The sequence below is a fragment of the Culex pipiens genome, chromosome 2 (genome assembly GCF_016801865.2).
Source record: "Culex pipiens pallens isolate TS chromosome 2, TS_CPP_V2, whole genome shotgun sequence".
Taxonomy (NCBI): Eukaryota; Metazoa; Arthropoda; class Insecta; order Diptera; family Culicidae; genus Culex; species Culex pipiens.
The window spans coordinates 97,823,991-97,836,265 of NC_068938.1; the positions used below are offsets into that span (position 1 = coordinate 97,823,991).

The 12,275-nt window shown below is 34.9% G+C and overlaps 1 protein-coding gene across 2 annotated transcripts in view; it reads left to right on the top strand.

The window, feature by feature from the left end:
• Nucleotides 1-12,275, top strand: part of LOC120426315 (pseudouridylate synthase RPUSD2-like) — a 358,154-nt gene that overhangs the window by 261,812 nt on the left and 84,067 nt on the right. For both annotated transcript variants that reach the window (XM_052707796.1, XM_052707797.1), the window contains exon 3: nt 10,655-10,744. In XM_052707796.1, coding sequence (XP_052563756.1) covers nt 10,655-10,744 — 90 coding nt within the window. The remainder of the gene's footprint in view (nt 1-10,654; nt 10,745-12,275) is intronic.

Sequence of the window (12,275 nt, forward strand, 5' to 3'; positions counted from 1 at the left end):
TAAGAAAACATTGTTCCTAACATCATAATCTACCATTTAAGAAGTGAGCACCTGAAATTCCTCGACATGACCTCAAAATGGGACAGGCTACTGGACATTTCTGCTGAAAGAGTGAAGTCTTCCGAGTGTTGGTCCAGAAGGGATTTCTACTTTCTTTTCGTATGGATATCGTTGAAGACGTCGGGAAACTGTTCCAAGGAAATTGGAATATTGGGTTCCGATCCCTACGAAATCTACCAAACCGATGGATCGGAATTTTGCTTATGAAGGAGGTTTATTATGGATCGTTGAATCTGAATCTTGATTTGGTGAGATCTATCCATTTTATCTATCATTATTTGATAGAAGATTTTTTTCCCTTATTTTATATAATATTCTATTGTTCAAATGATATATCCATATTATCCCTTTCCCACCTTCCCTTTTTCCTATCCTCATTTCCTCCACCTCCCAACCTCCCTCCCCCGCCTCTAAATATTATTATCTGCCAAATTTACACTAACACACCACACCACAACTGATTCGGAGCGTTTGGTACGGTATGTCCACGCATCCTTCCTCCCCTGATGATTCTGTGAAATGTGATCCGTTCACAGAATCTGTCTCTGCGGTTAATGCAACGCAGTAGGCCTGGCCGCTTTAATTTTTGCTATACATTTTCGGGGTAACTCGGATGTACTGTAATCATTAATATTGACAAGAAAGGACTTGAGGCGTAATCTTACCACAAGTTCTTCCAGGATGCTTTCTTCGGACTGGCTGCGCTTGTGTTCGATTAGATTAGATTAGATTAGATTAAATTACAACCAACCTATAGATGGGCTACAAACTAGAAATAAGCCAAAAATTTAGCCTTAAACATATTTTTCAACAGTTTTGGAAAGAAGCACTCATAGATTGTTTCATGTGACTTTGCTAATGTTTTCCAAATATCAAAATGTGAAAACAAACAAATCATAGAAAAAGCTACTGGAAAGTATGAAACTAAAAAAATGATAAATAGGGGAAATTCTCGTATCTTTGGCAGGTTAAGCACTCGCTCCTAACTCCATCCAATTTGCTGATTTTCACTATTTAAACAACTAGTTTTGCTAAACTTTTGATAGAAACTTGCTTGCTCACTTCTTATTGAGCTATTTATCACTCGATTTCTGTTGAAATCGCTTTTAATGAGCTTTAATTGAATGTCAAAGTTCTGACCTGCCAACATTAGAGGCACGCTGGAATTAGATGCTGTTCCCCTAATAATGATTCGAGCAGTGTTGGAATTCGAGCGAGAAGAAGGAAAGCATTTCTCGTTCGCGAGCGAGGGAGAGAACTTGTAGTACTTTTCTCTTCTCGCTCGCGCTCGCATTTTTGTTCGCGTTCTCGCTCTCGCCGCGAGCGCTCGCGAGCGCCTCGTGCTATCCGTTCGTCCTAAGCTAGCAATTTGTTTATCAGGGGTATGAATGCGAACCAGGCAATGGTATAGAAGTGTAACTTCAATCGCTGTGTTGTTTTTTGTTCGTTTCTAACACGTTCAACTTCTCGCGAACGGGCAATTCTAGCTCGCGAGAAAGCCCGTTCGCGAGCGAAGGAGAGCACGGACACGGTGAGTTTCTCTCGGCTGCTCGAGACTCGCGGCGAGAACTCGAGAGAGAGGATTTTTTCTCGCGAGAGCGCGATAATACCAACACTGGATTCGAGAGTTGCACATAGATTTCGACTTTAAGTATAAAGATAGATATTTTTTCCATAATTAGTTTATTTTATTTATTCTTATTTATTTATTTTTTTGAAATGTGCGAAATTTTAGTGTAATTGTTTCTGTCAATTGAAATTAAAAACCAGCTCTCACTATTTTTTATAAAAAAAAAATCAGGCTTTTAAGATCTGTAAGTAACTTTAAAGCTATACTCAAGGTGGTTAAAAACAGATTTTGTTATGGCATGATTGCAGTAGTTTTGCATTCTTTTTTTGCCAAGTTTGGAAATTCTGGAAAAAAACATATCAATTTCACTATTTTATAAAGTTTTCAAACATGATTTCAAATATACTGAACATTTAAACAATGTTGGAAATTATAATTTGAATTTTTTTGAATTCACTGCTTTTTGAATTTATTCACTTCTTTAAGTTTATTGAAAATGTATTTTTTTGCCTTCTGATTTTTAAAAACATTTTTTTTCAAGAATTTTCAACATTTTTTATACATTTTTTCTGGCAATAGATTAAACCTGAAAAATACTCAATATCATTATTGACATCCTTGCTTCTGGATTCCTTAAAATACCAGTTTTATTCATATTCCTTACAAAAGATAATCTTTAAATGCCTTTTAGTCTACAATTCAACTTTTTTTTATATATATTCTTCATATTTTTTCATGACATAAACTTTGAAAAATAATTACAACGGTCTTATTAATTGTGCAAAATATAAATTTTGATCTGAACGGAATGGAACACTGAAAAAAATCAACATCTAATTTCTTTTGCCATTATTTTTAAATTTTGAGCAAATAATGCAGGTATAAAAAAACAAAATTTCGTTCCTAAACTATTTTTTTAGTTTAGAAGCGAAATTCTGTTTTTTATATCTGCATAATTTGCTCAAAATTTAAAAATAATGAAATTAAGTGTTGATTTTGTTTTGTTTTTTAAACACTTTTGGAGAAGAAATGATAACTATTACTTCGTGCAAGATTACATAAATAATCAAAAAATGCAAGTTAAAAAAACGACTGCAAAGGGTGAAATCTATATATTCAGCTAGTTTAAAATGTTAACAAGTCCAAACAAAAATAGAAAAATAAAAACATAAATAAAACTTAACTACAGAGGTGTTCGAAGAACCGCAATAATAAGTTGAAAAAATAAAAATATTTTGAATGTCAGTTATTTCAATTTTTTTTTTTTTATAAAAATATGTTTTAGAAGTCTTAATTGTTCTTGATATTTTCAAAGAAAAAAGGTCAAATCGGAAAAAAAGAATTGCACTAGCGGATTTTTTTGGACAATTCTATACTAATCTATTCCAATATAATCTAATGTTATACTACAATTTTAAACTGAACATAATCATATCTTCAAATTTATAGGAATTTACAGAAGAACAAGTTCCTCCAGCGAGAATTTGGAACAGAAAATTAAGAAATTAAATAAATATAATAAAAATAAACTTGAAGCAATAGAATTAATATTTTAAAAAAAACTAAAAATTAACGTAACATTTCAGTGCTTAAAAAACGAAGAAATGTTACTTATTATTTGATTGGATATTGAAATACAATCTCAAGCTCATTTTTTTTTTAAATTTAAAGTGCAATATTTCATGAACGATTGTAGGCGGATGATTCTGGGTTCGATTCCCATCTGCTGCAACTTTCCATCGGATGAGGAAGTAAAATGTCGGTCCCGGCCTTGGTTGTTAGGCCGTTAAGTCATTCCAGGTGTAGGAGTCGTCTCCATGCCATAAGTACAAACAACACACCAAACCAAGCCTACTCCGGTGGAATCGCTGGTGGCGGTTGGACTCGCAATCCAAAGTTCGTCAGTTCAAACACTGGGGTGGAAGGTTCCTTGGAGTAAAAAGAGGTTTGGGTGCTCTTCCCATTCAAGCCTTCGGACTCCTAGGTTCGAGCAGAAACTTGCAATAGAGACCACAAAAGACCCGGGGGTCGTTAATGTGGATGGTTTGATTTTTTTTTTCGATTTGATTGATTAACGATCTTGGTCAAAGATTGAACAAGTTTCGAAAAGCGATAATGGGCTAGTATAATATGATTTAAAAAAAAACTTTCAAATCGAAACAAAATCAATAATTACAAACCACTTTTTTTTTCTAATAAAAAAGCAGGAAATATTCTTCGTTTTACTTATACAATTATTATTTTTACTTTACATAGAAAAAATACGATTATAAAATCGCATGCAAAAGCATACCCCAAAAAAGCATCATCCTGGTGAGAGTCATATCCAGATTACCAAGTACGCGCCCCAACCGTCTCGGCTATCTCACCGTCTTGTAATTGTTGTGTTCAACGACGATGTAGGAGTAGGTTTCCCGTACGTCGAAAACTAAATTAACTGTATACGATGTATGGGGAACGTACAGCTACAGCTTTTTTTTTTGTACAAACTTTTTGTGTACACGTTTTCTCATACAATATTACATACTTTTGCTCACAAAGGTGATGTGCATGCAAATTTTTTACTATGTAAATCTCTTCTTTATGATTGAGATGAAAATAAAATGAGGTCTCAACACAAAAAAAACATTGTCAAAATTTTAGATGTTGTAAGAGGGCATCAAAATAATTCTATCACATGTGGGCAGTGTTGTTGAAACTTTGAATAATCTGATTTAGTATTTATAACAAAAAAAAACCTTTTATTTGGCTGTCCGTTCTGAGCATTGTTCTGATGTTTGGTTCAATTTGGTTGCTGGAGTCCCGGGTTATAATAACAAATGTTTACGGTAGTTGAACTCGTACTTGTGTCAAACGCGTTCTGACCTGAAATCCCTTTGGCCAGTTGTCGCACTTGCATCAATTTTCATGGTGTGTCAAGATAGCATGACAAGATTGAAACTTCTTTTATATGAAATGTGACAATAATTCACATAGTTATCTCCGGATTGAAATGGATTTTTTAGAATCTGTAAAGGCTAAAAGGTGAGGCTTTGTGAGCTGCACAAAATGGCATTCTTAATTCGATTTTACTCAAAATGCACGAGGGACAAGTTAGCACTACATTTACGAAGTGCTGTAATTGAAGGCCAAAGTTATTATAATCTTCCAAATAGCATGAGTCTCCCTTTTTTGTGCTTAAAGTCAACCAAATGGTTAATAAATAATTCACGAAAAAGTAACAAATCAATAATGGCATCAGTGATTGTAACTATGTTGGAGTAAAACATTTTGTTTTCTAAACAAACCTTTTAAACTTCAACGGAAAATTATTGTTAGCATATCTATCACCAAACAACTGAACCATCAGTTAAAAGTTTGTAATATTTGCTTTGCAGTGATCATCAGCACCAACAAGCAAACAAGCCAACTCGAATCGTCCAATCGGTTTGCAATTAGTAACACTCGTTTCATATTCAACCACTCCGCTCGCTGCTTTGAAAAATAGATAAAAAGTTTTACTGCTGTTTGAACACAAATAATGACACGACCAATCCAACAACAGCAAACAGCCCCGTGCCTGTCAATAGACAAACAGTGCTGCAAACTTCACAGAAACACTGAACTGAAAGCAAACTGCAATTAAATATAAACATGACGCTGGCAGTCTCATCTTCAATCATCACGAACCAAAGCCGCCACAAAATTGTGCAATAAAAATCAGTTTATCTTTATTGTTGCATTAGCAGCACAAAACGCGTGCGTTTCGAGAAAAAAAAGGAAAACTGAACGACCGCAGACTCGTAAATTGTTGCCAGTCTAGTCCGGTTTTCCAAAGCAGGAAAAATGCTAATAACGAAACCCATATGGCTCATTTATCATCCAGCGGAGTCCGAGGTCGACCCCCTTCCTTAACCTTCCCCCCTTTAAGGCATACGGCAAACCATTCATACGAATTAATGACTTCCGAATTATGCACAGAACCCCCCTCCGGCCGAGAAATTTTCCAGCAGTCCAACTTAATTTCCTCAAATATGGGCCAAAACCGGCTTGCGACGCACGTCCAATCTCGACTTCAAGAGGGGGACCGGCCCAAGTCTAGACTAATGGATCGTGTTTCCAACTCAATTTCATTCATGACGGAATACAACCAACCACGCGGTCCTCACGCAAAAAAAGAGATGTTTTTGGAGGAAAATAAAAAAACAGTTCTCCTCCATCTGCTTCTTGCTCATGAGTGTGTGTTCTAACAACATAGTTTCGTATAGGTTCAGCGTTAGAGTGGAGTCAATAAATAAATTTTGGGGCAGTTATTTGACGCACCACATATTTTCCACCAAACGCCTCCGACGACGACGACCGGCGTGTTGTGGTTGCCCTCCCTGAACTGATCGGAAGGAGACACTATAAAAAATAGTAAATAAACGAATTTTAGTTTTTTTTTTTGTTTGGATTATTTGCTCGAAGTACAAAAATAATGTCAACAGTAATTTAGAGTTGACAACTTTTTACAACTATTACTCCCAAAAAGACACAGTCAACTCTCTGGTTGTCGATCTTCTAGATCTCAATATTGTTCCATGTACCGATAAATTCTTCAGTCCCTTCAATCTGCATGCTTCGGTGCTATTCATTCCTCGATATTTTCTCTTGCTTGAAGTATCTCTTTCTCGACGGTCCCCTTGGTTTTTGTTTTGCTTTGAAAATCTCTTCCGGATGTCAATAATTTAACTTTCCCATCGCTTGCATGGATTTTTTTTCTTTGCGAAACAAAGCTTCGAAGGATGTTTGACATTTGTTTATTTTTGTTTGCTGGACGTTGCCATGATTCTCTTTCATAGCAAGGTACAACGAAAAACATATTTTCAATCGAGTCTTCATTTTGCATCGTTCTGTTAATTGGCGATTCTCTTCTTCGATGGTCCCTTGAATATTGACAACCCGAAAGTTGTCTGTAGAGCAGTTCTCTACGGAATCGGTCTTTTTTCTTTAATTTTAATTTTTGTATTTTTTAATACGACTGAAACTTTTTTGGTGCCTTCGGTATGCCCAAAGAAGCCATTTTGCATCATTAGTTTGTCCATATAATTTTCCATACAAATTTGGCAGCTTTCCATACAAAAATGATTTGTGAAAATTCAAAAATCTGTATCTTTTGAAGGAATTTTTTTGATCGATTTGGTGTCTTCGGCAAAGTTGTAGGTATGGATATGGACTACACTGAAAAAAAATTATACACGGTAAAAAAAAATGGTGATTTTTTATTAAACTTTTTATCAATAAAACTTGATTTGCAAAAAAACACTATTTTTAATTTTTTTTATTTTGTGTTATGTTTTAGAGGACATAAAATGCCAACTTTTCAGAAATTTCCAGAATGGGTAAAAAAACTTTGACCGAGTTATGATTTTTTGAATCAATACTGATTTTTTCAAAAAATCAAAATATTGGTCGCAAAATTTTTTCAACTTCATTTTTCGATGTAAAATCGAATTTGAAATCAAAAAGTACTCTAGTGAAATTTTGATAAACTGCACCGTTTTCAAGTTATAACCATTTTTAGGTAACTTTTTTGAAAATAGTCGCAGTTTTTCATTTTTTTAAAATAGTGCCCATGTTTGCCCACCTTTGAATTTTTTTTTTTGAAAAGCTGAGAAAATTCTCTATATTTTGCTTTATTGAACTTTGTTGATACGACCCATAGTTGCTGAGATATTGCCATGCAAACGTAAAAAAACAGGAAAATTGATGTTTTCTGAGTCTCACCCAAACAACCCATTATTTTTCAATTTCGATATCTCAGCAACTAATGGTCCGATTTTCAATGTTAAAATATGAAACATTTGTGAAATTTTGCGATCTTTTCGAAAACAATATTTCCAAAATTTTCAATTCAAGACTTACATTTCAAAAGGGCCAAACATTCAATATTACGCCCTTTTAAAATGTTAGTCTTGATTTTAAATTTTTGAAAATATTTTTTTCGAAAGGATCGGAAAATTTCACGAATGTTTCATATTATATCATTGAAAATCGGACCATTAGTTGCTGAGATATCGACATTAGAAAATGGTGGGCTGTTTGGGTGAGACTTAGAAAACATCAATTTTCCTGTTTTTAAACCTTTGCATTGAAATATCTCAGCAACTAAAGGTCGTATCCACAAAGTCCGAAGAAGCAAAATATAGAGAATTTTCTCAGCTTTTCAAATATATTTTTTTCTAAAAGTGTGCAAACATGTGCACTTTTTTTAAAAAATGAAAAACTTTGACTATTTTCAAAAAAGTCACCTAAAAATGGATTTAACTTGGAAACGGTGCACTTTATCAAAATTTCACTAAAGTACTCTTTGATTGCAAATTTGATTTTACATCAAAAATTGAAGTTGAAAAAATTTTGCGACCAATTTTTCGATTTTTTGAAAAAATCAGTATTGATTCAAAAATTCATAACTCGCTCAATGATTTTTTGCACAGCCTGAAAATTTCTGAAAAGTTGGCATTTGATGCCCTCTAAAACATATCAAAAAATAAAAAATAATAAAAATAATTGTTTTTTTTGTAAATCAAGTTTAAGTGACAAAAAGTTTAATAAAAAATCACCAAAGTTTTTTTTACCGTGTATCATTTTTTTCAGTTTAGTCCAAATCCATACCTACAACTTTGCCGAAGACACCAAATCGATCAAAAAATTCCTTCAAAAGATACAAATTTTGAAATTTTCATACATCATTTTTGTATGGCCAGCTGCCAAATTTGTATAGAAAATTATATGGACAAACTAATGATGCAAAATGGCTTCTTTGGGCATACCGAAGGCACCAAAAAAGTTCCAGTCGGATTAAAAATTACAAAAAAAAATCGAATGACCGAAATCCTAGAGAACTGCTCAAATAGAAAATTATCCACATTTCATTTTTTGGCTAAGCTTCAAAGTTTTTAAATAATTTTGAACATTGAAAAACGAACAAATTGTTTATGAGAAATCGTCAGTTGACACTTAGGTGACACATTTCCATCAATTCGAAATCATTGTAAGTTTCTTAGTAACTAAATTTGAAAAAAAATGTGTCAGCTTCTCAAAAAAAAAAAACATATTTTCGAGATGCCAAGTGAAAAGCAAAATTTGTAGATTTTTTTTTAAATTAACACCCAAAAGTGACTTTAACTTTAAAACGGTGCACTTTATCAAAAAATCGTAAATGTAAGTACTTTTCCTTTGCATATTTATCTCAGCTTTTGAAACTCATGTTTTGGCTTTGCAAAAACCATTATTTTTTCAAAGATTAATATCTCTTGAACCTGATTTTAGCACCATCATGCACTATGGCTCAAAAGATGTCTTTTTAAGTCTATAACATGTCCTTAAAAATTCAAAAATTAAAAAAAAACTTTTCAGAATTCAATTTTAATCAATTTTAGCTTCCTGGCCTGACATTTCAAACAAATATATTTTTGTCTAATGATGGCAATTTGATTTTGAGGACCATACGAAAATTAAAGGCTAGTTTAGAAAAAATGATTTTTGGATCATAAAGGGCCTAAAAAATTTAAGCGTAAAAAATAATTTCCTAAAGAGTGCTACTATTTTTGTTCTAAATAATCACAATAAGAATCTTCAAATTTGCCAAAGACACCAAATCGATCAGACAATCCCATTTCACGAAACAGAGTTTACGCACTCATTTTATATGACCGGCCCACGAAATTGTATGGAACTAATGCTCAATATTGCGTTTTGTGACTTAAAAAAAATCAAATTTGAAAATAACGAAATTATTTTTTGAAGAATTTTGTAGTTATTGTACCTTTCACAAGTAATAAAAATTGAAACAGTTGCTTTTCTCCATATATTTTGGCGATTTTTCCAATGCAAACTTCAAAGGGTTTGAGAGAGGGGTTCCCGTAGTCATAATTAGCTCAAATTTGGAATCTAGCCTAGTGATGGGCCAATCTTTGATTTCAGAGGGCAGGAATAAGCCCGGATTTGGAGTTAACAAAATAATTCAAACGAGCCTAAACATGCGAAATATGTTTATCAACGCCGGAAATTGCATTTTAGACTTCTATTTCCAATAACATTTTTGAGTTCTTGGTAAACAAAAAATTTCTTTTGTTTTTTAAGCCGATAATGAAGGATTGAAACAGGACTGAAATAATCTTAGAAAAATATTTGCATTTTCCTTATTGTTAAGTTATCATTTATGTACCTTACTAAAAAACGTTTTGTCTATCACACTACCGCTCTAATCTAGTCCATCCAATATGTACAAACAGCAATCCGAGAAAAATGCAAGGCAAATTGGTCCCACCCCTAAGGTTACGTGTTTGGATTCCACGAAAAAGTGAAATTTGCTGTGGTTTTCTGGAATAAACTACTACATTTTATTAATTTTTCTGATAGTTTACATGATTTTGAACCAAAATACTTTATTAACTCATAATTGACGAAATTACATATGGGGTGAACTTGATTGTTTCACATTTTTTCACCGTGCCCCGTTTTCCACACTTTGCTCCGCTGGAAATTTATCTTCTATTCGCACTAATTTCGAACGGCGGCTCCACTGTTTGCGCTTGTATATTTTGCCGCGCGTTGAAATGTTTGTTGAATACACTCATTTTCCGACCAGTAATAATTTTATGAGACTCGTGCCTATCTCCCGTAAATGTCTTTCTGGTCCGACGCCGACGCCGTATCTTTTTTTTTTCGACAGGTGGAGCTCAGCTTTCATTGAGATCGTTTCCTGCCTTCCTGCTCTGGCTGGTGAATGAATTAATAAGGAAGCAATGCTGGGCTGGCGGGCGGGAGTAAAAAGAGTAGCAAACCGTTTATTCGATTATAAACGACCCACGAAAGTTGGTATAATTGTAGCAAATTGGTCTTGACGGGCAGAACCCCCCGAGGGGGAGTGATTTAGGGATTTCTCCGGTAAATTTGCGAAATGATTGATTGGCTGGCCGCGGGAGTTATGGGCGATAAAAGTTTAAAGATGTGTCGAATTTCAACTAACCTCGGATTTTTTGTTTCTCGCTTTTTTTACAGATCATTATGTCCGAGAAGGACAAAAACAAGTTGGTCTCAACGGAGAAGCGGAAAGCCGACGAATGTGAACCTGTGAAAGATCTCAAAAAGGTAAGTTCCGGCAGAGTTTCGGCAATAATTCATAACTTTAACAGCTTGAAGTGAAAAGTTGTGCTATAAGTACACTTTTGGGAATGTTTCAAGTCGGGGTGGCAGACTTGTTCACGCTGGAGAGTTTTCCAGTTTGAAGGGAAAATTCGATTAATAAATTTTTAAAGTGGAAATTTTTGCACGTGCGCACGTTAAATTTCCTTACGCTTGGAGGAAAACTCACCCACCATCAAGGAGGAGTTAAATTAACGACTCTAATCTAGTCAATGTATGGCGCTATCGTCGTTCGAGGGGTTGACACTCTTTGGAAAAAGGCAAAATGTGGAGCAATGTTTCTGTGTCGCTGCAAATTGGCAGCCAAGTCTACGACCGTTCCACGACGGTCGTCCCGTAGACGATGGCATCAGCTGGGACTGGAAAGTTAATTTTATTGGAAATTATTAACGTTTTCCCCGCTTGCACTGGTGTAAGGTACTTCCTGTCTCTTATTTTTTTCGTCCCAGTTGCACCATATTGTGCCTGTTTTCGATAAGAAAAACGACGTATTTACTTCGCGTCTGCCTTGCGAGGTTAATTAGAGTGTCGTTGGCGCGTCTTTGCCGAACGCTAATTTAGTTTTTCTCGCTCGTGCTTGAAAATTTTCCATTATCGTTGCCCCAGGGCCCGACCCCACAACAAAGTCTATCAACTTTTATCAACTCTCTATCTCTCTCTCTCGCTTGGTTTTTGTGTAGTACAACCAGGTCTTTACGCAAATTTGCCCCCGCACACACCGAAACACAAAATTTCTTGTAGCGTAAAGCTTTTTCCTCGTAACACCCCCCAACAAGAAACACCCATTTGCAAATAAATTTACATTTTCTACGATGTGTACCTATTTGTATGAGAGTGTGTGTGTTGTATTTCATTGCAAATTCTGCCCAGGTGCACTTGCCGTTTGCTGCACCTTTTGCAACCAAGCAACCAAGCCCGAGCTCTATTGGGATAGATTCTCGCCCTCGGAGAATGGGATGCAAAATTTATTCAAAGCTCTAACTGAAACGACTTCTTTTGTGTTGTTGAGCTGCACATGAATCGCTCTCGACTAGTACGCTATCATTCATTCAGGTGTTGCGGAGAGCCTGACTCGGTGGGGGCGATGAATGGGCCGGCGCCGTGTTCTGTGTGAAAGAGTGCCCGTTTTTTTCTGGTTCGTTGAGACAAAGTTGATTCGGTGAAGTTGGTTTGCTCAAATCTTCAGGGGCTGGCGGAGTGCAAATTAAAAGTTAGAAGCAGAAACAAATATGCAACAAAAACTCATTCTTCATTCTTCATTCTTCATTCTTCATTCTTCATTCTTCATTCTTCATTCTTCATTCTTCATTCTTCATTCTTCATTCTTCATTCTTCATTCTTCATTCTTCATTCTTCATTCTTCATTCTTCATTCTTCATTCTTCATTCTTCATTCTTCATTCTTCATTCTTCATTCTTCATTCTTCATTCTTCATTCTTCATTCTTCATTCTTTATTCTTCATTCTTCATTCTTCAT